This window comes from Azolla caroliniana, unplaced genomic scaffold, assembly GCF_043228905.1.
Source record: "Azolla caroliniana isolate FFs.n. ecotype wild unplaced genomic scaffold, voAzoCaro1.0.p SCAF_10, whole genome shotgun sequence".
Lineage (NCBI taxonomy): Eukaryota > Viridiplantae > Streptophyta > Polypodiopsida > Salviniales > Salviniaceae > Azolla > Azolla caroliniana.
In genome coordinates, this window is record NW_028230445.1 from 18,229,775 (window position 1) to 18,252,977 (window position 23,203).

The window sequence follows — 23,203 nt, forward strand, 5'->3', positions numbered from 1 at the left end:
GGATACCTTGCAATTTTATTTTATTTTTCTTATTGGTTTATACTACTTTAGTATTTTTTATCTTTGGCTTGCCCGAAGGCTACAACTCACACGAAGTCATGTTTTATTAGCAGTACATAGTCCATCAGGGGGTGTACCGAATGGTATGAGTTGCGTCGTCGCCACTTACTGGCACAAACCGCCCTTCACTGTCACCATTTGCATCGTTGCCACTATCTTTGTCGTCGTCACTTACGGGCACAAATTGCCCTTCACTGTCACCATTTGCTTCATTGCCACTATCTTCTTCGCCGTCACTTACAGGCACAAACCGCCCTTTTTAGGTACCACATGTATGTTGGTGCGGGGAGACTCGAACCTCCAACCTAGTGGTTGGAGTGTCCCCCCATTACCATTACACCAACACATCACGGGTATGGATACCTTGCAATTATATAGCAATCGAATAGGATTCAAGTCAACCTAATAAAATCAATAGGCGATTTAAAGTAAATTATTATGGATGCCCATTGCCAACAAAAGGTTATCTTTTGTCCAAAATCTTCATTAATAAAGGGATGTTTGGTTTTACTTAAGTTTTGAAAGAGAATGTGTGGAAGGCATCCTACATTAAGTTTTAGAAGTATAACAATCTCGGAGTCTCTTTTTTGTTTTTGTGTTTACATGTGGATTCAAGTCTCCTTAATAGGAAATGCAAAGAACTAACTATATGGAACTTTAGCATGTGTTCAAACATTCAAAAATTTTGGGAGCTTGCAAAAGCCTTTTTGGAGCAATTAAGAATGGAGAAACTGAGTTCCCAAATAAGTTATGAGAGTTGTGACAAGAAGACAAAGACACCTAGAAAACTTTGTCGCAAGATGTGTAGGGTACTTAAGTTACATCTTGTGATTGTACATGCTTTCGTGTGTATATGTGTATTTATGTGCAAATGTTTGTGGTGGTGTGGAAGTGTACATTGTTTATGTGCATATATGAGTGTGATTGTATAAAAGATTGAAAGGATTTGGGGGTGCGCTTAATGATTGAGACAAACGATGACAATGGCTCAGTGATGATAAAATTTTAAGTAAATGTTATGCACACATAACGTAGGCGAGGATCGGTCACTAATATTTACATAAGTGGAAGATATGTTCACTAATGTTAGAAAGAGACTAATGTGATTGGATAGAAGGAATGATAATTGTATGTACTATCATGATCTTGACAACCAATGAATGGAGGAGGGTCTTTTAGAACGGCACATCCATTCAAGGGGCCTAGGAAGAGGTGTAAATATGAGGCATAACTACCCTCATACGACACATTACATCGGAAGGTTGCCATTTGAAGACACCAGTGGTGCGGGCTAAGTTTACATCATTATAATCATGTTATCTCTTCTAAGATATTAGTCATCGTAATATCCGTTGGTGGTAGGTTGGCTATTTCTTGATCATAGCTTGGGGGTGGTCGAGTGGAACGGGTTATTCTATCCAATCTATTTACCTTTATTTTACTTTAACTGGTTTATTGTTTAGTAATAGACTCATAATAGTTAACAACTCCAAACATGCTGACCAAAACAATCTTGAGGGTTTGAGAAAGCCATGGACTCTTTGAACATAAATTTTTTGGTGAAAGGCTTGGAGGAATGCAATTGTCTAGCCTTATCTAGGCGGAGAAGCCAAGATTACCCAAAAACTACATATGGTGTGATAGTACAAAGCATTACAAGGTAGACTGAATTCATTCATCTGAAACCCAATTACTAATAAAAAACAATTACGAGAAAGGAAACATGAAGATATTTATGGAGGAAATGGAAGCAAATGGACAAAATTGGGCTACTACTTCACATTGCTAGGAATCTATTGCATGCCCCAAGATAGTACTAAACGCCATTATTGTTTTGTGGCATGTGTGCAAAGGGAGAAAAGTGAATGCCATTAACAAATGGTAAAGCGTTTCAAAATATATTTATAATGGTGAGAAATAGGCACCGGAAGAAAAGCAACAACAGTAATGGTCACATTTTGATTCTTGCAGATTCTTGAGTCTCGATGGCTTGATGCTCTAAGCATGTACCTTATAGTCATTTAAGAGTAAATACCATCAAAGAAACATTAAGTAAATGGATGGCAGAACAAATCGTCGTAAAGCAAGCAATGATTTTTGTTAAATATCTTGCTTTCATCTCATTCTCAAGATCTCTTGCTTTTCTAGCTTTTGGATAGTCCCACTCGATCATGAACTCGTGGTTCATTAGCAAACCATTTCTTCATTAACTCGACTAATACACCTAGAAAAACTCTTAAGAGAAATTAGATTGAATACAAATGATACAACACACTTTAATTGATAGAGTAGGACAATTATACGTTTGTTGTTTGAGTAACAAAGTGTAAAAAATTACTCGGTTTACTTTTGCAATCAATATGCAGAGCACTTAATATCCATATACTACAACACCGGGATAAATTCCCATTGAGCAACTCATTACTTCCCAGACAAAGCATATAACTATTTTCTCAACAATTATGTTATGTGCAACAAAAGCGATCTTTTTTTGTGTGCTTTAGGACCCCATAATAGAACCAGGGAGTGATATTATTTGTGAGGCTAGTACACGAGGAATTCAATTTCAACTTATTGGAAAATGAACACTTCCCATTTCGTGGTATGATACAAGTGTGTTGTTTATGTGTGGAAAGCATTGTTGCAATACTAGCAACGACTTCTCTTGCATTTTATAGATATCTTTTTTTAGTAAGGATGCAAAAGGTTGACCATTTTTGTGATAATGAAAGAGTAAATATACCAATAACTATAAAAACATGCAACTACACACATAACGCCCAAGGTCAAAACAACCACCATCCCTCCGTTGAAGACCAAAGGATCAGGCTCGTGTTGGTAGGCGATGAATGTCACTAGTTTATAGATCTAGGTACCTAATTACATTAAGTACAAAGTATCAAGGGTTATGTATGTATCAAGGGTCAAAACAAGATAGGAAAGATAACTAGAAATGTCATGTTGGATGAATTTTTTGAACAAAAATCACAATAGAGGAGAGTGGTGCCCTTTTTAATAAAGGATGATGATGATTTAGACCAATCATTATAGATTGAATTTTCCTTGGCAAGCTCTATCAAAAGGATATGTCTTCATTTGTTTTCGTTTTAGCCTTTGAAGCAAATCAATGATTTTTGTATACATCCTTTCACATGTTGTCTTAAATAACATTTCTGGTAAAACTTTGGTCATGCACCTCTAAAATGTTTAGCATGAGGCACAATAAAAAAACTCCATCATAAATATTGAAGATGAAGAATTTGGTAACCAACAAGAACTTTGACAATATGGTGGAAGGAGTAAAACTAACATAATGAATGTCGCAACTAATGAGAAAATGACATCGTGAATGGACTATGAGATCTGAAATTATGAACGCTCTATTGCTTGGGGAAGCTGCTAATCAAAAGATGGCAATGGAGAAGTGGATAGGCTACGAGGAGGAGGGCTCTTTGATCCCAAGAGGTAGGGAAACACTAGACAAGATCCAATGTTGTGAACTATGAGACAATGAGGTACCAACATCGAACGTGGCATATACAAGTTGTAAATGGATTGTAGACCTTGATCCAATCTCAATCTAATCAAAGTACAACCACGATGGCACATATGTACTCACGAAAACACATGGTTACGTAAGGTCAATTGGGACCCTTTGCAATGGATATGGCACGATCCTTATGCGGGTCAAGGAAGCGAAGCCATCCCTTTCTTCCAATTCACAACTACATTGGGTTGCTGCATTCTAGCCGCTCAAACCACTCGAGAACTGGCAGTTGCAAAGATATGGCACACATATCATGTTCCCCATACAATTATCACCAAGTTTTGGCAGACAATATGGAAACAACACCACGCTAGGTGAATTACCACATTCTAATGGCTATTAATACATAGGTCTCTACCAATTAGAGCGTGACATCGTTGATCCTTAGCTCTCCTAATTGTGTAGCGTGCCCAAATGTAACAAAGTCAATCCAACACACTCTGTGGGATTGCCCAAAGACCCATCAAATATGGTAGGGGGTTGGCCGCCTATTGCAATTATGTCAGGTGCAAGGCACAATCAATGAGGGAATGTATGTTGGTTATCATAGCAGACCCCATTTGACAAGTACGAACATCTAGAGGAGGGGATGCCGTTGGTGATAAAGGCACAAGAGATCATGTTTTCCATCATCGACAATATCCACTCAACTCCTCCTATTAATGCAAAAGCTCAACAGTGGCAATCACACTCTTGCTCTCATTCCCTCACAATTACACTCTTTTACTTTGAATCATTGTGCCCCTTCTTTCCTCTTTTAGTTTTTATCTTTTCGTCATTCCTTTTTCAAGCTTTTCCTTTTTAGTGATGCTCGATGTTTGGTACCCACCTCATGTTTCTTCTCTCCTAAAATTTGCCCCTATCTTTTTTTTGAATTTGTCTTGGGACATCATATATCAAGGATAAGAATACTTGCTAGAGTTAGTAAAGTTTAGAAAAATATGCACTTTTTGAAGGTCCCTGTCTTCCATTATCAAACAACCACCCATAGTTGTTATATGTTTGTAGGAAGCCCTTGACAATCTCAAAAACCATCATGTGATGATGTTTGCCCAACAATGCACCTAGATTTCATAAACAAGCTTATAATGTTGTTTTTGCTCGAGATAGAGTATAAAACATGTAACATCTATGTACAACATCTAAGGCCATTATATGAACACACGAATAAAGGATCTCACTCATACATTTCCAATATTGAATGCAATTATCTAGTGCAAATCAATTCATAAGACAACAAACAAAAGAGGGAAATTTTTCGAGCAAAAATATGTGAGATAACACTATCATGGTGGATTGAATGAGACAAGCAAGAAAAAGAAAGACCACCCACACATTTGACACTTTGAACTTAAGAATGTCAGTTGAATGTGATCATGGTGGGTGAAGTAGAGACCAAAATTTAACCAACACCAATGCACACTTTTGATAGGGTTGGCAAGGTGAGGAACATAATTTTAGAAGATCTAGGGGGAATGTGTGACCATCGACAACATTAGGGGAAAGTTCTATTGCCACTCAACTCGAAAGAGCAATGAAACACGGGTATTCACATAAAATAAATGCCTAAATCATGAGTTGGCTAAACAAGTTCAAAGTGGTGTATTGTGCCTAGTACCGGACCCCCTCATGCTTGTTTGTTTAGGAAATTCTTGTCAAGCCTCGATAAGACTAGAAGAAAGCTGATCACTCACTTTTCTTACACTAATGATTTAGTCACGTTAATATGTAGCTTTATATGGGCATGGATCCTAAATTAGAGCATCATTAGCATAACACAAACTCTATTTAGATAGATTGACTTAATCACGTAGCAATATTGCATAAACCAAAACTTGTATCCAACCCAATAGCAATATAGAATTAGATGAGTGGAATAATTTTTTTGAATATAAATAGGTTGTGCTTTCAAAACATTCTTCCATTTCCATATATTTATATAGGTCTTGTGGGAAGTGACAACGGTCTAAAAGTGATCAGGCCGGCCTGGCCCCACTTCGTTTAGTTACAAGAGGTTTCTAATCATAATGAAGAAGCTATAACTAACTAAAAAAGTGGAGACATGCAAATATGCAAAGGTTTTCAATTTTGCATAAAAGGTCTACAAGCCATAATATAGAATGCTTAAATAAGAGTGTTTGGCAAGACGAACATACGTTCGATTTGTAAGGACGTTTTTTTTATGAAGACTAGAAGTTCATGCATTCAACCCTTGCATTGCATTCTGCAATGGACGACAAAAGCATCATAGTAAGTTTAGGAAAACACTATGGGGGGTATTTTCAGAATTTTGGAAATGCCCCAAAAAACCAAAGGAAAATGATGTAGGGGAATTTTTCAGAAATGCCTAAAAGGTAAACGGAAGCAATGCAATGGCAATGGCAATTTCTGGAAGCAAATGAAAGGCCGTTGCGCAAGGGTATTCCCGGAAAACATCCCGAAAGAGTGATGGAAAATCAATGGGGTATTTTCTGGAGTTTCAGAAAAGCGGGAAAACTGAAGGAAAAGCAAGGGAGGGGTATTCTCGGAATTTCAGAAAAAAAGGGAAAAGCTGAAGGGAAAATCGAAGGCAAGGGAAGGGGGTATATGTTCGGAATTTCGGAAAAACGGAAAAGCTGAAGGAAAAATTAAAATCAAGGAATTTCAGGAAAAATTGATGAAAAAAACCAAAAGAAGATGATTAGGGCAGGGGTATTTTCGGAAAAGCTGAAGGGAAATGAAGGCAGGGGTATTTTTTTTCGCAATTGCAGAAAAGTATGGAAAAAAAAACAAAACGAAAAAGAAAATCCGGTAAACGCAGGGTGAGAATTTCAGAAAAACGCAAAACGCAAAACGCAAAATGCCCAGGGGTATTTTGGCAATTTGAAAAAACCCAGCATATATATATATATATATAGATATGTCGTCTCCTCCCCTGCTCTCTGTAGCTACAGCCTATATAAAAAACACAAACAGAGAGAAAACAGAGCTCTAGGGTTCTCTGCTTTTTTCTTTTTTTTTTTTCTTTACCAAGCCCTTTATTATCTGTCTGTCTTTCTGTCTCATTCGTTCTTCTTCAGATTCTTTCTTGTGCAATTTTTTTCTAGGCCCTCCTCAGAGATTTCTTTTCTGCAGTCATACGAGCTCCATCCATCCATCTATCAATTCCCCCAGGGTTTTTTTTTTTTTTTTTTTTTTTTTTTTGCTTTCTCTCCTTCTCCCGATTTTCCATCCACCATTCTGTATCCTCTCTCATCAATTGATTAGAACTTTCTTCCATCCTCGACCCTAACCCTAACTTTATCTGTAAAATTGCGAGCTTTTGCAGAGGCTACAATGCCCAAATCTAACGCCTATGGTACTGAGACTTTAGGAAGCATCGGCGGAAAGGTTCAGGTTCTTCTTCATGGACGCCGGAGAAGAAAAACCACCCCTTACAACCGTCCCCATTTTTCTTCTACTCCTTCAGGTTCAATAGCTTCTCGGTTCGCAAGAACCTGTTCGAGTGCTGTTGCATCCACAGCTTCATATGTCTTCTCTTCCTTATTTGGACGATTTAGAAACCCTCGAATTGCTGGAGGTATGAATTTAAAAAAGCTCTATTCTTTTCTTCTCTCCTTTGTGTTTGGTGTAAATGAAGATGAGGATGCAGATGTATGATGTATGATGTATGATGTATGGCAATGGTCATATGCCATATGCCAGGCACCTCACCCATCACTTTGTATGGTCTATAGAATATGGTGATGGGTGATAATGATGGCATAATGATGATAATGTTGTCAATAGGGATCACTGATGACATTTTGAGAATGTTGTCAATAGGGATCACTGATGACATTTTGAGAATGTTTGATGGATGATGATATTGATAACTGTGATAGCCACATACAATACACTTTGTCCAGCACTTTGTATGGTGTATGGTGTATGGTGGTGGTGGTGATATATATGATGATGTCTTGAATCATAGTGATAGGTGATGCATGGTGATTAGCTAAACGAGACCTGTTTTCCTCGGCCAAATTCTTCCTTTTTTTAAAAATTGTCACCTTCTTCGCAGGGAAAGGTGAAGACATGGGCCAAGATGCTGTGGAACCCTCCCCCAAGCGCAAAAACTATCTAAGAGTGCCTGAGAAAAATCAGAATTTTGGGGAAGTAGAAGACATATTAAAACGAAGGATGCTCTCCAGGTTATTTGCATACTAAAGATCTAATATATTTGCACATGCACACATTCATATATTTGTGGCTATGATTAGTTTTAGGCATGAGGTTATGTGATGCATCAATAAATGCCTCGGTAAGCATGACAATTCCCTGTCAAAAAATTTAAGTATTGGAAGATGTTTTAATGTTAGATTTTTTTCGTAGTGATGAAGCTGATCGACTCTCGGATCTCTTGCGAACGCAAGCAGCTGAACATATTAGCACAATGGAAAGATCTGGCAAACCCATTGAAAGTGAAAGTGCTTTATCTCTCATCTCTGAAGCTCAAAAGTGGAGAGAAGAGCTGAAAAAAGCTCGGCTGGATGCCTCCACGCCTGTCCAAATAGCACAGGATTTTATGGGTGGGCGGTCATCATTAATGACCCCATTGTCTTCACGAAGCATATACCGACAAATTGATAAAGTTGTCCCTGAGATTCAATCACAATCAGGATCGAGGTTTTTAGGGTATAGAAATCATCGACCATCTTCTCACATGGTAATAGGCCCATCTGTGCGAACTTTGGAAGGGTCAACTGTTGATGAGGGATGGATGTCCGTAGGGCGGGTGAGAAGAGCCCGAGAAAGTGTATTCCAGACTGTGACCCCAAGTCCATATTCGAGGGAAACCCGACCAAATATCATCTCTCCACCCATTCAATCTAGTCATACTGCTCGGAGGATCCTAGACACACTAGAGAAATTATCGTCTTCTCCAAAAGCAAAACTTTTGGATGGGGAGTATATTATAAATGGGGAAGGGGCACCCAAAATTAAGAAATTAGAGCATATGAAGTATTTGCCAGAAACTCCAAGACTCTCAGATAAACATGATTTCAGAAGCATGGAAAAGACTCCGATGAGGATGAATTTTAATAATTCTAATGGTTCCTTATCACGTGAGGCGAGTTCTAATGGTAAACCTATAGAAACTAATTCAACTAAAGATCAGATCAGGAAAATATTTTCTTCAGCTAACTCAAACCCATTTTTGTTACCAGATAATACGAAATCATTTTCAGCTAATGGGAACCCATTTGCAGTCACAGCTGTGAGCAACCAAGGTAGCTTTGCAGCAATGTCAAAAGATGAATCTACAGCGAAAGAGAATAGACCATTTTTCTCTCCTTTTCCATCATCAGAATGCAGCAGAGATCCTACATCTTCTGGGCCATTTGGGTCATTCAAAACTATATCAACAATGGGAACATCAAGCATGCTTGCATCCTCTAGTATCACATTTTCTACGAGGAAAGAAGAAGGTTCAGCAGAACATAATGAAGGTGGAAAAGAGGCTCGGACAAGCTTTCAATCAAACCTGTTTAGCCTTGGATCCTCATCATCAGGATCATCATTCTCATCCAAAGTGGAGAATAAAGTATCTCCGTTTTCTGTGATTGGGGTTCAGGCTGATGTATCAACCCCTTCGTTACCACTCTTGGAAACATCAAATTCAAATCCTTCCTCATTTTTGTCGAGCCCGAATATTGACGGAGGTCCTTCTATATCTAATGCTGTAAACACTTCCAAGAAGATTGAATCATCTCTTGGAGCAGCTTCTTTGTTCACATGTGCACCTTCATCAGAAGGAATTAGTGTCAAGTCAATGGGCACACCATCCCAAGACCCAAAATTTACTTTTGCATCTGAAACCTCATCTTTGTCCACATTTTCAGGTCCAATTGGTACTTCACCATCATCATTCGGGTCATCATTTGGAACAACAGGGGGTACATTTGAGATAGGAGGGCTTCCCTCGAGCATCACAAATGGCTCAGAGAAGAATAATAGGAAGATTGTAAAGCCAAAGAGAAGGAGATAAACATAGATGAGGTCAGTTTTAAAACTCTTCTATTCTTGAATTTCAGTTGTCGATTCCAGTTTTTTAACATTTTCGCACAAATGAGATGCCACCTCCGGAAAAACTGAACTACTAGGAAGTATATGCTCATTCACACACTTCATTTTTCTCACATTTCATTAGGTCCAAGTTTTATCCTGACGTTGATGTGATGTTCCAGTGCTGCAATTGGAGGCAACAAGAGAATCGGATGATATTGTCAAAAAAAGACTACATACTTCTTAGGAAGTACTGCGACTTTGCCAAATTATTCAGAGTTGGGGATGAAGTAAAATGTGGTATACGAGATGAAGATCGTACCTGACTTCAGTTATCTGTTCACCTCCAATCAGTATAAACAAGGATAGAAATAACTCATATTCACCTACAATAGTTGACCGTAGTTATCTGTTCACCTCCAATCAATATAAACAAGGATAGAAATCACTTTTATTCACCTGCTAGATAACAACTTTGAATGAGGGAAACAATGAGAAAGGACATCTGAAGAAACGAAAAAATGAAAAGGACACTAGGAAGCCCAACAGCTCAAACTCAACGAATGCTGAAATCCTATTAAGGAGAAGAAGAAACAGCAAAACATAACATGTCACTAAGGGGAAGGAGAAATTACCAGGGTTTACAAATCATCGTACACCTCTTCCATAATGCCTTACATGTCTAAGATTAATGCAATCAAGGCATCACATTCTTTACTCAGGTGATTACAAATGTTTTGGATGAGGACATGAAGCCCCACTCAAAAGGGTTTTTTTTATTTTGTTTGCTAGAAAAGTTAAATGAAAGGACTTTGGGCAATACAATAGTGTTGAAAAAGATTTTACTAAGACCCTTTCTATGTTGTATTTTGTTTATCCATGTTTCACTTCCTTATTTTCATTGTATTTAGGATGGAAATCTTACGTGAAGTGAGCCAACTTAGATGAGTATCATTTTTTTTAATGGAAAGGTGTACCATACCAATTGTCAATTATGCCATTTAAACTTGTTTATTTCATTGTTTCTGATTGTTGAAAGATGGTAATATATATTTTTAGAACTTCAAAATGAACATGGCTCAGAAGTAGACATTGTGAGATCAAATAGAATATTTAGAGGGATTTTTTAAATACATGTATTTCGAAAAGAAAGCTCATAATTTTGATCATAATTCTCTTGTACGCAATCTGGTTTAGCAAACTGTGGCCAGGATTAAAGCTTGTAATGTAATTACAGATCTACCTAAAAGCTTTTTTTTTCTGCATTGGAAAGCAGTCACAATCACTATGATATAATAGGTTATCAATAAAACTCAACAGCTGTGAAGAATTGTTCATGAAAATCACAGAAGCAAATTGCAATCTTGGGATCTAAGCCATTCGTGAGTTTTGAGGCTATCAATCGCTTTTGGGAAATATATTAGACATTCTTGCACAATCTTGGGATGTAAGTCATTCATGAGTTTTGAGGATATCAATTGCTAACCATCATCTTCCCATGCCAGATGCATTTGCAGTCTTTGGTGATTATTTTGGGAAATATATTAGACATTTGCGCAAGAAACGGCCTAACTAGTGAGTTATGAGATAGTTACATGAAATGTAAGCGAGCTTGTTCTCCCTCAAGGCTGAATATGTGGACTATTTTCAGTAATCAATGGGATGTATTATGTGCAATGGAGCATAAGAGATGTCATGGCCATTATATTAGAGTTGATGTGGGATGTAATTTTGGCAGTCCTTTCTTTGAGGGATAGGATGCGCATGTGATGGTTCTAAGTGATGTACATGGAAGATTCAGAGGTCGATTCTCACTGTTTAGGGGGAAAAGATGACTCATTGGAATTTATGGAGAAATGAGGTTTCCGACTAATTTGGGTCCTTTGATCAATAGATTCCACTAAGCTAAAAGCAAATTCACTTCAAAATTCTTGACATATATTATCAACCCTATACAATATGGAAGACAAGTTTATTAGAACATTATTTTCAGCATGGAAACAAGTATTACCCGGTTTGCTTTGCAATAAACCTAAACCCAAACTTTATCTTGAGTATCTCAGACAAAGGATAGTCTGGAATCCGTTGTTTACAACATCAGAGGGTTCACTGTTGGGTTCTAAACAATGGTTATCGTGGGGAAAAATGGTAGAAGGTCCCGCAAAAACAGTTCAGACATGACAACGTTTTTTATCACGGTCATGGGAAGAACAAAAAGAAATCCTAGGTAGTAAGCATGGTGGCCAAACAATGTATCAACAAATTCAAGATGCTATGAGTAGATTCCCCATTCCACCCAATAACTCTAACCACAGATGGGTTGGGGTTTATTCAAGATTGGAAGTACTCTTGGCTGTTAAGGGATATTTAGATGATAAGACCTACCGATCTTTTGAGGTGGATGAAGCAAACCAATTGACACAGTCCGGGGAAATGAGGATAGATTACCCTTATGCTCTGGAACACAAGATAAGAGTCATCGGATATGCTGACCGGATATGGTACATTGATCCAATGATTGAGGAAATAAAGACACATTGGAAGTTGTGGGTGTTGGCTAAAAAATTGGTATTCAGATTAGAATGGGATCCAATGGATTATCAGTGGAGAGATCCTTTTACGAGTAACAAGTTTAATTTCTTCCAATATTCTGTACAATTAGGAAGACATGTGCTTTTAGGTACACGAGATGTGATACTGGCTGCATTTCAATATTGGAATCAACAAGGTATTACTCCCCAATTCCTTGCAAATTTCTGGTGGTATTATGGGCAAGAAAACAACCTCATCAAATATTGCATGTACAGTGGTTACTTGTACATCGAGCCTTGCCGGTTGGCACATGGATGCATAGGATGGGAGTAGATTCTACATGTGCACGATGCCATTTACAAATGGAAACTCAAAAACATTGCTTATGGGAATGTACTAAGTCTCAACTGATATGGCAACGTCTCCTTAGAATTTTTGCTAACTATTTCTCCCCATTGGTTTTCACTTGGGGCATGGTGGTTTGGATGTCTCTTGTCCGTGATGCATTTTATTATGACACCGAATCTATGGAGCATGGATTTTGCACTAAATTTGGAAGAGTTCATAAAGTGCCATTGTTGTCATTACAATTTATAGGAATACGAAAGGAAGTCCAACCAGTATGGGAGATATTGAGTAGTACCACTATATATCATATTTGGAAGGTTAGGTGCTCTCTTATTTTCCATCAGCTGAAAACACCATCAGCTGAATTCGTTTCAAATATTTGGTTAGACATAGTTCATACTTTGAAGGGACAATGGGATGGTATTATTGGAGATTCTGATGCTAAAATGGCTCAACGGCATGAGTTTATCGCTATATGGAAAGCTACTCCATTCATGACAGCCAATTGTGGTACTCCTTATTGGCATTTTCAACCTCCGAAATGGTTGTTTCCCCCCCCCCCAATCACATAGAATTTTAATTTTGTAAAATGATTACACTAATGACAAGATATCTTTCATAATAATTAAAATTTAAAAATTTTAAAAAAACCCTATACAATACAGATTTATTGTGGGTGGAGACAACCTTTAAAATAGTTTGAATGTGGATTATGATAAGGAACCAAAACAAGACATTAGAATGATTTAACTAGATTTGGAGAAGGCATATGACCATGTAAGTTGTTTTTTTATTCCTGAACTTGTCTCATATGGGCGTCACGCAAGGATGTGATGCCCTAGTTTCACATTAGGGTTGTGTGATGTCATATGTTATGCTAAATGGAGGAACTTGGATCATACCTTGGACATGGTCACTAGGAAATGGATGCTTGCATACATTGAACATATGTCATTCTAATCCATGACATATTCATATCAGTTCCATTCTAAGCTGCACAACACTTCCAAGGTCCTATAGTGGGCACTTATTGTTCCTAATAGCAATACCACCATTGCCACTGCAAGGACCCATCACCACGAAAGAAGCATGAAGAGCAACATCATGCACATCTTGGGCAAGAGCAAGCAGCTGACATGACATTGATGAGTAGAGAAATCCCAACCTTTTTAAGCAAAGAGCTGAAGGACCTAGAATTGCTCGTGATTGGTTCTTGTAGTATTGCTTAATCAGAGGAAAAATAACAATGAATGAATCAGACAAGACAAACATGGATGACTGGCAACTTCCTCCAAAATGTTATTGTCAAGGTCAATAGTTATAACCAATTCAAAACCTATAACTAGCTCTCAAAGACCTTTGTGTAGTGCTTCCAAACAAGAACTCAATCTTCCAATTCTATTTCATAAAGACTGATTTAGAGGAATACATAACACAAAATGCTGAGCATGAGAGAGAGTGGACAAAGGGATAAAATTACTCTTAAAATCCATGGTGATGCATTGGATTGTACCCTTACCAACCAAGCTATGGTTATAAATGTTTGTTCTACTTAAGACCTAACCAACTATGATCTCCATTGAGACAAGATTTGTTGTCAATGGATGTGGGCCATGGCTATTTACTCACTGAGGTGGTTGATCTTTAAGATTTTCAATTCTAATCTTTTGATGGTGGATTTCTTTCAATCCCAACGATAACTTCCTTCTACACATGGATCCTTCTCCTAGGAACCATTTCTTGTTGTCTCAGACCATCATTTGTTTACTCATCAGTTACAACGCTCCCCCCAAATTCCATCAAACTGATCTCGGTCCTTATTGCAATAATCTTTCAGGCTATGGACAAGAAGATGAGTTCCTTATTGAGTTTTAACAATCAGATACTATTGCAATAACTAGCAATGTCTCATATCAAGTTCCATCTTGGCCTAGTATTGAGGTGCCATACATTAAACTCTCGGTCTTCATACATATTCAAGTTCTCAGAAGTTAACTTTGTTTATACCAGGTAACCAAACCAATCACTGTACAAAGACAGAACAGAAACAGACTAAAGAGGACAAATGCTAGAGAGAAAAATAAATAAATTTAACATTAGAGATTTCATTAAATGCAATCCTGGAAATTCACATATGAAATCGTGATATTGTTATACCGAGAAAGCTCTGCTACAAATTTCTCATCCTTTATCAAAATGCTTCATCACCATGCTTAGGTCAGGCATTTTCTAGATCCACTGTTGAATGTTGACATCAACATTTTGAAAAGCCTTCTCCAGTAGATCATCGATCGAGAAAAGTTCACTTTCAAAGGATTGATTCATCCCGCCATTTACCATTTCTATGCTCTCTTGAGATTCACATGTCTTACTACTTTCAGAATCTGAAGGAGAATTGAGTTGTGGAGGTTCATCGCAAGGCTCTGAAAAGCCCATATTTGAATAAGCCACAAAATCATTCGAGAATAGGAAGAGATTTTCGGGAGAGGCTAATTGTTTCTGTGCATTGGAAACACATGAAATTTGGTGTTTGGATTCTGTATAATCCCCGAGCAAAAGACATAGTTGTTGGGCAATATCATGCTTCTGCTCTTTTCTTGCTGAATTACGCCCACATCGAACTTTGGCAAATTTTGAATCAACACAACCTTTCACAAATTTCCCATGGGTTTGATCTTGTGACAATGAATAGATGGGCCCCTGATTTTTTGCAGGCTGTGCATGAAAGCTACCTTGTACTGAAGCCAGTGGCGCAAGGGATCTATTAGTTTGTTGGTGAAAAGGAGGTTCAACATTTAGGCACTGCTTTTGCAACTTAGCTCTACCTTGTGATATGTCGTGCCTGATCATATGTGCGCATGGTTTCCTTTGCAAATCACATGGCATGGCATTTATTCCATCCACATGTGAACACTGGCTTCCCTGCGATTTTTCACATGCCGAACCACCCATTTCATTGCTGAAACATAAAACAGAAGAAGCTTTTCCTTGCGATTCCCATGGCGATGTGACTTTGTTGTTAACCATTGACCTTTTCTTCCCCAGCCCAGATGATGCCTTCTTAGAACTACTACAACTACTAATCTTTTCACAATCTTGAGCCTCTATACCACGATTTCGTGCCTCACTGGGGAAGTTGAGCTTTGCTTTCTTGCCTCTGATTCTCAATGCGGCTTTGTCGTAAGCTCTTGCAGCATCTTCCGCAGTGTCGAATGTGCCTAACCATACTCTGATACCTTGTCCGGGATCGCGGATCTCAGCCGCATATTTACCCCATGGACGCAACCTTATGCCTCGGTATATATGCTTCCTTTTCCTTGACTTCAGCTCATCATTTGAAGATTTCAGCTCAGCTTTTGAAGCATCGGCAGCAATGGATGATGCTGCAAAAACAGGAGACAAAAAAGCCAACCAATCAACATTTAGTAAAGACATCAAACCACATGTGGCAAAGAAATGCACAAAACAGTAAATTTGCATGCATAAAGAGAAAGCAAACATTCTCTTCATAGCAAAGAAAATCATTAAAACATTTTCAGGAAGTAAAGTAATTCACAGTTTTTATGTGATACTAAACACTTCACATATATACTCTAGGAATGTGCATAAATACACTAATGCAAAAAAAGCACGACTTAAGACTTGTTAACCTTGACTCTAATTATATCACATCAATAACTAATTAGCATTAGAACCAATCATAGTACACCCTAACCCTAAACCTTCGGGACTAATCACTACACCCTAATCCTAATATTGGCAGACACTAAAACTAATTATCACATCTTAACCCTAAATTCTAGGAAACAATCACTATACCCTATGCTTAATTCTAACCCTAACCATCAAGCACTATATACTGACCCTCACGAATGGCCCAACAAATCAATCACTATACCTTAACACTAGTCATAAACCAGTAAAGTATTACCTTAACATTAAGAATCGAACACAATACCCTAATCCTATGAAGCACATCAGCCCTAACAAAAATAAAAATAAAGAACCCTAACCCCAACTATTCATCACATATAAGGAAATAATTAGAATTTAGAGCTAACCTTGCTGCTGTCCACTGTGAACATCATCATCATCATCATAATCATCATCCTTCTGAAGAAGGTCGCAAAGATCCAAAAAATCTTTGTTCACGGCTGGCTTCTGGAAGGAGGAGACATGAGAACCAGAGGCTCTGGTATTAGCAGAAGCAACCATGTCATCCTCACCATCGTCATCGGCAGCACCCCCACAGACATCGTCGATGGCGGCTAGGTCAAGGAACTTGGACCAATCGAAATCCGGGTGGGTCTGAAACGAGGGAGGCGCTGATCTGATCGGTTTAGCCTCATCGTCCAGGAGAGGACCAAGTGAGAAAGGGCCGAGGCCAACGCCGAGGCCGGCGGCCAGAGGGAGCAGAGGGCCATGGCACATGATGAAGAAGAAATAAACAAGGATTTAGGGATGCAGTTAGTTTCAAAAAGAGAAACAGGGGGCAGGAATTTGGGTGGGAGAGGAAAACTAGGGTTTGTGGAAGGAGAAAAACTAGGGTTTGTGGAAGGAGGAAAACTAGGGTTTGTGGAGGGGAGTGCAAAGAAAACAATGGGGGGGGAGGGGGGGGGATTGCAGAGAGGAGGAAGAATTGAAGGAAAACAAGGGGGCAGAAGGAAAAAACAGGATTTGGGAGGAGATAAAAGAGAGAGAGAAACAGGGGTTTGCAAGTTGTGGAACATGGTTTTCTGCAATTTTCCCCTGCCCATGCTGGTTTTGGTTTTTCCTGCCTCTCTCTCTCTCTCTCTCTCTCTCTCTGTCTGTCTGTGTCAGTTGCTGGTTTTGCAAAACCTCCATAGCCTTTTCTCTCATCTCCTTCCTTCCCACTTGCATGAATGAATCCATGGCCATGGACTTTGAAAAATCTCTTCCACTTGCACTTAGCTTGACCGCATATACATACATACATACATACATACATACATACATACATACATACATCTATACATATACATACATCCATGCATGCATGCATACATACATACATATGTCTATCTATCTGCTGTCTAGTAATCTACACACACACACACACACACACACACATACATCTATACATATACATACATACATGCATGCATACATACATACATATGTCTATCTATCTGCTGTCTGTATACATACATACATACATATACATATACATACACATACATACATACATCTATACATATACATATACATACATGCATGCATGCATCCATGCATACATACATATGTCTATCTATCTGCTGTCTATATCTATCTATCTAATCTAATCTAACATACATGCATACACCTATACATATACATATACATACATGCATGCATCCATGCATACATACATATGTCTATCTATCTGCTGTCTATATCTATCTATCTAATCTAATCTATCTGCTTGTCTCTATCTCTTCTATCTTCTATCTTCTATCCACCCCACCCACAACAAAACTCCCAATCCCCCCATGCTTCCTCCTCCTCCTCCTCTTCTTCTTCTTTCTTCTTTGTTCACACCCATCCATCCATCCATCCATGCATGCATGCATCCATATGATGATGAGGAGGTGGAGGATCGATCCCGCCCCTCGAGTCCACCTGGCCCGTCCTTGTTTCTACATAGATTTGTGTGCCACAAGTCCTCATGTCCTTCTTCATCTTCTTCTTTCCCATGTCCCTTTTCCCCCTTTGTTTCTACATAGATTTGTGTGCCACAATCTCCGTGACCATTCCTATTGAAGAAAGGAGTTTCGGCGAAACCATAGAAAGCTCGGGCTTGCCCATGAGCTCCTCCTTGAACTCACCTCAAAACACACGATTGACGTAGTGTTGAGTGGATATGTCATTACGTGAATGGAATGGAACCGTGTCCCCGCTTGATACAACACAAGATGAAAGACAATTGCTCAAAGTTGGCCTTGCACAATTAGACATGCTACCTTGAAACATGTGAACTTTGGCCAACTTGTTGCATTGATCAAACACGATTGTCCAATTGTGTGGTGTGCCCTAGGATAGAAGGGTGAGACATATCACTTAGAAACATGCATTAGATTTGGCCTTTGTCACCCGAGAGCATGGGAATTTTCCATGTTGTCTCGTCAACCACTTGCTTCTTGTATACATACGTAACATGTCATAAGCAACACAAAATCTTTTTCTTTTAGATTCATCAACGTACTTTAGGTATGAAGGCTATGTGAAGCAAATCGAACCTTTTAAAGTTGAATAACAATGTTCCCACATTATTCAATCTTTGTGCTACCTTTACCTATGACTTATTGGTATGGAGTGGGAGCTCTAGCCTATAAGGGAAATGTTGCCATGTTGGCAATACTTTCAAAGTTGTGTAAACAAAATTATGGTGTTTGTTTTCATTTCTTCTCCTATATGGAATTGTAAAAGAAAAAAGGTTTTTAACATAATATAACTATGTCGTTAACATAACCATGCCCTTCAACACTAATGAACATAAAGGTTGACGGCGGCACCAAAAACACATGAATAGCTATCTATCTATTTTCGCAAACACATGAATAGCTATCTATCTTTTTTTATGATTTGTAGGAACATGTGACCACATGGATAATTCCGGACTAGGTGAAATATTTATGAGAGTTGTTATCATTAACATCTTTGATAGATTATCAAACTATAGGCAAAACTTTGGGAATCAAGCTAGATTTGCAATCACTTCTCTACATTATCTTCCACTTCCACTTGTTTTATGTCTCTAGCCTCTAGGATGCATTTTGTTCCCTTGCATTTTTCTTCTTATGTTACACTGGCCTCTTCATGTGAATCAATAAATGGCTAAAGTGAAGAACCCATACGTATAGGAAGAACCTTGCATGAAATGGAATAGTAAAACAGTTATGCACTATGTTCTATTGTTCATAAGTGTGATGTGTGGCATGCAAACTTTATTTTGGCCTCATCTACGACCATTGGTGTATGTAGGGTTATTTAGATAAGGTGTTGGATGGCAAAAGCCATGTAGAGAGAATACGTTCAATCTTCAAGGATTTTATTAGTAAATTATGCAATTATGCCAATACGGGCTTTGTATTGATATGTATTCATGGCTCCCAAGGTTATTTTATCAAAGCCCCAACTTTAGCTTTCCTATTTTTGAAGGAGCAGCTCCAAAAATAGGTGGAGAGAAGTTAATAGGAATTATGTGTGCTTGCACTGAGTGCAATTTACATATGTGGTTGTGGATGTAATGTGTGAATATATATATCCATCCATTCCACTTTGTGCTTTTGTACTCTTTCTGAATTATAGAATTTGGTTAGGAGAAAGAAAATGCTCAATTGACAAGAAGTCACCCCATGTACGATTTACTATATTTTAGCATTGCTAAATCTAATTAACCTTCTTAGCCTACATTATTGCTCATACCATTTACATCTTTTCCTTATTTAGTACAATGCCCTAAATAGGGGAAAGATGTAAATGGTATGAGCAACAATGGTTTTAGTGCAACAATGTACTTAGTTTTTTTCAACATTTTCTAATGGGCTTCCCTTTGTGGGTGGTATTAGAAATCAACAATGATTTGGTTTGAGCCAAACCAAACTACATAAAGCACGACTTATTGGTTTAAATTGTTTGGTTCAAGTTTTTTAATTTGTCAATGGTTCGGTTTGGTTTGGAGGTTCAAGGGTTCAACTCAATGCACTTCGAGCCTTTATCAGCTTAATGGTTTATGGCTTAGTCGATTTTAACTATATAATTCAAGTGCTAATAAAAATGTATATCTTTAAGAATTCGAGTTTACAATTGCCGATATTTTGGTTTGCACTAAAACCGAACCGTGAAACCACAACTTACAATCCCTCTAAAGGTTTGAACGACGTTTGTTTAATGGTTACATGGTTCGGTAAGGCATAGCTCAATTTACGATTAAATTTTTTAAACTAATTTGGTTTGAAACGGTTTGAGATTGAGACTCCTAAACCAACCGAACTGTTGCCAATTCCTAGGCGGTTGGCAATAAGGTTATCAACACATATTTTATACACCATATATCACTTCTCCTAAAGCATATGCCATATCAATGTCTTGAAGTAACAATCCCATTGTCTCCACATAGTGGACAACCATGGTTTGATTGACCGTTTAGATCTCTTTTTGTCTCTCTCCAACTATGGAATGTACACAATATTGAGTAAATAGAAACATAGAAAGCATTAAGGATCCTAGGTTGAGGTTCCATCTAGTTGTAGTTGGATGAATCTACCATCTACTCCTTCGAAGAGAGAAAAAGAGTTTGTGATGCATTTGAGAACATATGCAATGAAGGAAAAACAATTGTTGAGCTCTCAAGAAATAACTTGGACATTACAATGACACCAACCAAGGCTTCTCTATAGGGTGATAGCATGCATCTCTACGGCTTGGAAAGAGATGGAAAATGTCAAAAGGTAGCTTCTTTATCTAATTTCTTCAAGTCATGATACACATAATAATATATGCTCCTAATTCTTGAGACCATATCACTTTCCATTAGGGTCATGGAAACAGAGAGGGTTGTGGAGTATATGCCTAAGATTAATAAAACTCTCACATCAACTTCCAAGAATTATGCTGGATACATGTAAAAAAAGGTTAAAAGATGCACAAAGCAAAATCTTGTCTCCCAAATGATGTAAGATTAAATATATGAAGAATTGGATTAGAAGATCAAATGCATTACAATTGCTTGTGACAATGCTAAAATGTGTTCTTTGGTGAATGATGGGGAGCTTCATGCTTTAGGGCATTATATTGCATATCTCACGCTAAACTAAAAATCTTCTTTCTCTTTGAGTAAACATCATGTTTCTGAGGGTAGATGATGAAGAATTGACATCAATTTGTCCAAGATAAAGTCAATATTGTGTGCTCCATTAAACTAAATCATCCATTGCAAAATGTCTAACATGTAAGACATGCATACCTATGATGTCCTTAATTTCACAAAAACCATCAATAAGCCTGTCCTACATGAATGTTCTAATAAATGTGTATCTCATTATGATCGCAAAGACCAACATGATCGTGGAGGAAACTCTTTTACATTCAAAGGATCCTCTTTGAGAGTATTTCTTGTACATGACTATCAACTTTTTAGTTTTAAATAAAGATGCATCCTCATCCATTAAGTAAGAAAATTGATGTATGAAGTTTCAACTTTACACGTGGCGACCTTTATTAAGTTTCCATCAATTTGAGGACTCCTCCATTTACTTTATACTTTATAGAAGACTCTTTTTCCTTCTTTATTTCCATTGCATGTGAATCATGCATGCACCTATTGCACGTATTTTTAATTGAGAATTGTGGAAGAAATAATGATACTCCAAGTTGCAACATTATATCGCAAGCAAGTTGCCCTTGTGGTTAGCAAGTTGATTTTTGTTCCATGTATGCTTGTACAGTTCTTTTAACATGAATGTGGTGTCCATTTGAAATGTTATTAGGTGCATGTGTTGTACACAACTTCAATTGTTGAATAGATGATTCTATATGGTGTTACAAGATTTTGCAAACAAATTTACAAAGATAAAATATAACTAATCATTTGAGCATATTCCACTTATTGGTGTCCTTGATTTGATGATTATACACATAAAAACATCATCATTGTTATAACTTTCACTTACAATCGACCATTGAAGATTATAACAAGTACATGCATGCTTATTGGCTATGCTTTCAGTAGGATTTCACCTAGAGAAAGGAGAATTATTCAATCTCGTTGTGTGAGATGTCATAGAGAATATAAAAGAATCATTCATCTCATGTGGACTTGTTCATCAACAATCATTTTTATCCATTAACTCAAAGGTAATTGTAGACTATGGTTAAAACCATATAATTTGGCATTTTTGAGCATTTGGATAACTTAGAATCCCCTATCATTAACTTTTTTTTCTTCAAGTCCTTTCTTAGACAATTGTTTGCAATTTGTAGAAATTCACTCCATACATGTTTCAACTTTATTTTTATCATTGAAAGTTTGTGAACAATTATTTATAAAGTTGTTATTGTGCATGATATCAAACTAAAAATATCCTGAATTTTCATAATAACAAGATTTGAATGCATGGCCTTAGGAAGCAAGGATACATGAATAGACGAGGATACCTTATACAATGTATAGAGTGATTGTTGTGCAATGGTGTTGTAAGTGGAAGTTTCCCATGACGTTTCTATTCATTACATTAACAAGTCTTAATATTGCCTAGACCTTCATGTCATCTTATGATGCCAAGCTTTGCTTTCTTATGCTATTGCAAAATGCATATATTGTATCCTAACCAAATTACTTACATATGCATTTTCTATTCCAATGTTTGTGGGACTTCTATAGAAATGAAGAGAAGAGCAATTATTCCAAACAAGAATGTGGAATTATCTAATGATTAATCAACCACAATTTCCAAATGTTTTACATTGCAAAATGACAAGAAGGTAAAAATGGCCCACCTCAACTAAAAATATGGCAAATAGGAGACACGTAGACACAGACATGCACAAACATAAAAATATACCTCAAGTGTAAAGTATCACCCCACCAATGAGGTTCTTAAAATATTTCGATTGTATTGCAAGAGACATCACAAGACACATATTATAATTCCACGCTCTTTCATAAACACAAAGCTACAAAATGATTGA

The 23,203-nt window shown here is 37.6% G+C and overlaps 2 protein-coding genes across 2 annotated transcripts; one reads left to right on the forward strand and one right to left on the reverse strand.

The window, feature by feature from the left end:
• Positions 1–6,759: 6,759 nt before the first annotated feature.
• Positions 6,760–10,594, forward strand: LOC147859321 (uncharacterized). The gene is made up of 4 exons (XM_087326215.1): positions 6,760–7,166; positions 7,650–7,779; positions 7,961–9,628; positions 9,817–10,594. Exons 1-3 carry the CDS (start codon positions 6,923–6,925, stop codon positions 9,615–9,617), a joined length of 2,031 nt encoding a protein of 676 aa, XP_087182341.1. The 5' UTR covers positions 6,760–6,922; the 3' UTR covers positions 9,618–9,628; positions 9,817–10,594.
• A 3,989-nt stretch (positions 10,595–14,583) lies between these two features.
• LOC147859322 (uncharacterized) lies at positions 14,584–16,974 on the reverse strand. The gene is made up of 2 exons (XM_087325912.1): positions 16,576–16,974; positions 14,584–15,897 (listed from the first exon to the last, which is right to left on the reverse strand). The coding sequence occupies exons 1-2, from the start codon at positions 16,943–16,945 to the stop codon at positions 14,744–14,746; spliced, it is 1,524 nt and encodes a 507-aa protein (XP_087182038.1). The 5' UTR covers positions 16,946–16,974; the 3' UTR covers positions 14,584–14,743.
• Between the last annotated feature and the right edge of the window lie 6,229 nt (positions 16,975–23,203).